The sequence below is a fragment of the Triticum aestivum genome, chromosome 2D (assembly GCF_018294505.1).
Source record: "Triticum aestivum cultivar Chinese Spring chromosome 2D, IWGSC CS RefSeq v2.1, whole genome shotgun sequence".
NCBI lineage: Eukaryota > Viridiplantae > Streptophyta > Magnoliopsida > Poales > Poaceae > Triticum > Triticum aestivum.
Window position 1 is genome coordinate 602,164,086 of NC_057799.1, and position 5,298 is coordinate 602,169,383.

At 53.6% G+C, this 5,298-nt stretch overlaps 1 protein-coding gene across 1 annotated transcript; it reads right to left on the minus strand.

Annotated features, from left to right (window-relative positions):
* Positions 1-1,216: 1,216 nt before the first annotated feature.
* Positions 1,217-3,451, minus strand: LOC123050313 (subtilisin-like protease). Its single transcript, XM_044473126.1, has one exon. The coding sequence runs from the start codon at positions 3,449-3,451 to the stop codon at positions 1,217-1,219; it is 2,235 nt and encodes a 744-aa protein (XP_044329061.1).
* Between the last annotated feature and the right edge of the window lie 1,847 nt (positions 3,452-5,298).

Genomic DNA, 5,298 nt, shown 5'->3' on the forward strand with positions numbered 1-5,298 from the left:
TTGGGGTGGCGAGGTTAGGGTTTCTCGCCGTGCGTACGCGACGGTGATATTTGGTGCCAGGTTCTTCAGATCGATTCAAGGATTCAACGGCGACAGCTCCTGGACGCTGGTCCTTAGGAGCACGTGCATGAAGACTCCCGGTTGTCATGGACAAGGTCGGGCCGGCTTCTATATGGGAGCGGTGACCGCATCACGTCGGCAGCTCGTTCCGGCAGCGGCAATGGTCATTTGATGGTCCATGAACCTCGACGTAATTTTTATTATGTTTGAGGTGCTTTGTACTTCCAGAATCTTTATAATTAATCTGATCCTTTTCAGAAAAAGAAAGTCATATGCTAATGTGAGCTGATTGAAAAATCGAAACTACTCTGCAGCCAACGCTTTAGTGCCCAATTTTCAGCCGACGCTTGATCCCGTGGGTGTGCTACACCTGCTCATCTCCATGCATGGTTGGATCCATACCATCGTGCAAGAATCAACTGAGCAATGTCGTCTGCATAGCAGCACTCTTGAAAAATAGTTGCTTCTCAATTGATTTGATTGGGAATGGCTAGAAATTAGCCAGCTGAATTTTTCGTTTAAGGTCAGGCGATTCTTGAACCGTTGGATGTGAAATCAATGGCCCGGAGTCTTTCTTCAATCTCTGGACACATCTTCCTTAAGCCGCCGACTAACACCGGCCTAACCGTCGGCCCCCGCCGCCCCGCCCTCCCCGGAACCACTCCCCGCCGCCGGTCCTCCACCGCCCCGGCCATCCCTCTAGGCCCCCCCGCACTTCCGACGAATCCCCACACCACCGTCCCACCACCGCCCCCACCCTGAACCCTAAGATAGACACTGGGGTGACGACGGCGGCCCCTTCCTTTTCTCCAGCGAGGCCTCTCCTTCTCCTTCCTTCTTCCTTCATTCAAAAATCGACTGACGGCGAATTCGAATCAGCTGACTGATGTGTAGCTAAACTGGATTTGATTTGAGATCTCGCTATAGCCAGACAATGCCACGGCCGAACAAACACAAGTGGAACACAAATAAGTAGTCAAGCCCTCGATCAGAACCTCAAAGATTTACTCGTTTGTTTGGCCAATGCCATGGTTGGCATACAAATCAACTCAAACATGTACCCTTACATTTTTATTCCCAACCCATATTACTGAAGCCCGTTGATGGAAAGCAGTTAAAAAACAAAAGGAAAGTGGTCAGGTGGATCGAGGAAGCTCTAGTGCTGTGAGGGGAACATGGCCGAGACGGGGCTCCTCACGGTGTGGGTGTCTGACACCCACCGAATCGCGCCCTGCACCGCCGTTGTGCTGGCATTGAGCGGAAACACGAGCACCGTGAATTTCTGCTCCGGCGTCTCGTGGCTGAACCAGAGCACGCCCGGAGTAACGGTGACGTTCACGAAGCTGCCCGCCGGCATGTCGACATGGGCCTGGTACATGGCCGCCTCCGCCTGTCCGACGTACTTCACCGTGCGCTCCACTATCACCGGGGCCAAGGGGCTCCAGTCCGGCACGAACGAGACCGAGATCGACGGGTAGTTCAGCAAGCTTTGTGGGATCTTCTGGACGGTCGAGCAGTTGACTGACTGGCGCGCGATCACCGAGACCTGCTGGTCCGTGTACATGCCGCAGAGGAAGCCGATGTAGTCGCCGGTGGCAGTGTCGTAGACCAGGCCGGGGTCCACGGCCTTGTCCGGATTGACATGGCCGGCGCCCATGGCGAAGAAGTCGGCGGGCTTGTGCTGCTCGTTGACGATTGGCGTGCCGGAGCGGTCGGTGACGTAGGCGGTTGTCATGATGGCGGACTTGATCGCGGCGGGCGACCAGTCAGGGTGCTTGCTCTTGATCAGCGCGGCGATACCAGCAAGGTGCGGCGTCGACATGGACGTACCAGAGATGACGTTGAAGGTCGGCGCGGTTGACACGTTATACCATGTCGGCGGGCCTACCTTGAACGGCCACGCGGCGAGCACGCTGACGCCAGGGCCAGTGATGTCCGGCTTCAGAATGTCCATGTTCTGGGTGCTGGGGCCACGGGAGGAGAAGGAGGTAATCGCCGGCGCCGGCGACGTGCCGAGGACCGTGCCTCTGAAGGAGATCTTAGCCGTACAGTTGGGCGTGGACTTGATGTAGTTCTTGATCTCCACTCCGGCGGCGTAGCTGACATGCGACGCCGGCAGGACGTGCGCATCGGCGAGCAAGCTGTAGCCGTCGATGAACTCATTGATGAGAATCATGCCGGCGCCTCCGGCTCTTAGCACCTCGATGCCCTTGTCAACCCTCCCAACATCGTTGCCACGCTCGCAGAGCACTATCTTGTTCTTGACGTCGAAGCCGTCCAGCGAGCCGTTGCCGCAGAACTGGGCCAAGGGCGTCGAGCTCGCGCCGGCGTACACCAACGGGGCCTCCACGGAGTCGGGCTGGTAGACCGACTCGCCGTCGAAGGAGAGACCATCTCCGAGGATCACTTTAGCGCTGATCAAACGGTCCATGGTGCTCGCGGCGACGGTGAGCATCCATGGTGCGTCGTTGGACAGCGTGGTGTAGTTCGGGCCGGCGTTGCCGGCGGCCATACTGACGAAAATGCCCTTCTCCGCCGCGGCGAACGTGCCGACAGCGATGCTGTCGTGGTAGAACGGCACCGACTCTCCGCCGAGTGACATGGAGAGGACGTCGCATCCGTCGGACACGGCGGCGTCGATGCCGGCGAGGATGTCCACGCTGGCGCATCCGTCCTCGCTGCAAACCTTGTACATGGCGAGGTGCGCACGGGGCGCCATCCCGGACGCGGTGCCATTGGCCTGGCCAAGCACCTGAGCGCCCGGCACGAGGGCTCCGGCCGCGGTGCTTGACGTGTGCGTACCGTGCCCTTCCTCGTCGGTCGGAGGCCCGCCGGAAGAGCTACCTTCACTGATGAAACTCCGGGCACCGATGAGTTTGTTGTTGCACGCGGAGGCGTTGAAGTCGCACCTGCCCTTCCACTTGGCGGGCGGCGGCGGCATTCCTTCGCCGCTGAACGAGGGGTGGTTGGGGAAGACGCCGGTGTCGAGCACCCCGATGATGACGCCGTCGCCGGACCCAATGGACGGGTTCCTATAGCCCAGCGCCGTGTTCAACCCGAGGAACCGTGGGGTGTGCGTCGTCTGCAGGCGGTAGACCACGTCCGGCACCGCGGCGACGAACCCGGGCATGGCGGAGACGGCGTCGAGCTCCCGCCGCGTCAGCCGCGCCGCGAAGCCGCTCGCGACGTGGTGGTACGAGTGGAGGAGACGGCCATTATCGGGGAGGAAGGACTGGTGCCACTCCTTCCGGTCGTCGGTCGTGCCGAACACGTGGTTCTCCTTGGGCTGAACGTGGACGACGTACGTGCCGAGCTCGTCCCCGGCCTCCCCGGCGGCGACAAGGGCGAACAAGAGGAAGGGGAGAAGGGAGAAAAGCTTGGGGCTCCCCATGGCTAATTACTTGCTCTGGTACGTCCCCAGTATGTGTGCGTGCATGGCCTTTATAAATGCTGGCTCTCGTTCTTGTTCTAGCTGGACGCCGGCATTGTTGTCGTCGAGGCATGGATCGGGCCTAGGCTTGGAGCTGTGCTGCCGACACGTCGATCGGGAGATGTTTGCGAGGAGGACTTGCTTGGGAATTACCGCTCCGCGGCGAGCACTAGGCAAACTGGCCAAGGATGGGAGTTAGCTTATAGGCTATAGGAGGGACGCGGATCTTTACAGCTCAGGTTTCTGGACACCCCTTATCCTTACCCTCCAACATTGTTTTAAGATCTGTGCTAGACAACTAATTTTATACATCAGATTTTCTCTTTTTTGTTTCTTCAAAATAAAACAACATATGAACTTCAAACTTTGCAAGACACCAAAACGTTCTAACTAGAATGTGAGAAAAAACTTTCAGATTTTTTCGTTAAACATAAATATACGAAATTAGATTTTTTGTATTAAAAAAATTGTACTTTTTAGTATTTATATTGCACAAAAAATTCTAAAAGTTTTTTCCCACATTCTAGTAAGAATGTTTTGTTGAGCTGCCAAGTTTGAAGTTCATATGTTGTTCTATATGGGAGAAAGAAAAAAGACAAATGTACTCGCACGAATCGCGATGCAAAAATGAGCGGCTAGATAAGGGGGTGTAGGAAAGCCTATGCTTTCTCAAATGTTAACCGCTATAGGAGTGTGATGCAATGGTCCTCGTCACGTTGGCGATCCAACATATATACTTCACGGCCAAAAAGAAGGCATGCAGTTAAACTTGATATGGAAGTCTTCTTTTCGTTTAAGGTGAAGTAAGACAAAGTTCATGGGCATGTATTACCCTTATCGGAATTGCTAAATCTCAATCGACTGAGACTAACTATATCCGTGAGATCTTATGTGGATTGCTACTGCATGTTATCTAGTAGCTAGTTCAGTGAGATCGTGGGTTCGAATTACCCCAAACGCACCTTCGGTTCTCAGTTTTACAGTTTTAGCAAGAAAAAAAAAAGCTAAACGGGCCGGCCTAGCTCCTAGGGAAGGTGTGCGCCGCTTTGTGTTTAACACGTTAACGGGCGCCAAATAGGAAACGCCGAGATCTTATGTGGAGATCCGTGTAAAAAATTAATTTTCTTTCTTTCTTCTCTTTATGTGTTCTGTCACTGGACTGAGACTTAGTTAAGTCTCAGTCGACTAAGATCTAGCCACGCCCTATCCTTATATCGTAACAAATTAGTAGTTGATGGTGATGGGATCTGGCCCGTTCCCCCTTTCCCTTTGTGGTGTGATTGCATGTGGATGTCAAAAAGGAATGGATATAGTTTTTCTCGCCTTTGGCATAGCAGGCCTTCCTTTGGGAGGTCCACACGACGGGCTATTAGCTGAGTGGTAGAGCGCACTCTTGATAACTGCGTCGTTGTGCCTGGGTTGTGAGGGCTCTCAGTCATATAGATAGTTCAAGGTGCTCATAAGTGCCTGACCTGAAGATGTGTTTCATCCTGCGCACATTGGCATGACGTACTCTTCCAGTTTGAACCAGAGTTGGCATCTCCAAGGGTGTGGGCCAAATTCAGTACCTAATTGTTCGCGTCATACTATGCTTGTCTCGCCCCCTACTTCTCCTTTCCTTGCATGCTCCTTTTTGAAGGAAATATGCCCTAGAGGCAATAATAAAGTTGTTATTTATCTTTTCTTATATCATGATAAATGTTTACTATTCATACTAGAATTGTATTAACCGGAAACTTAGTACATGTGTGAATACATAGACAAAACAGAGTGTCCCTAGTATGCCTCTACTTGACTAGCTCGTTAAT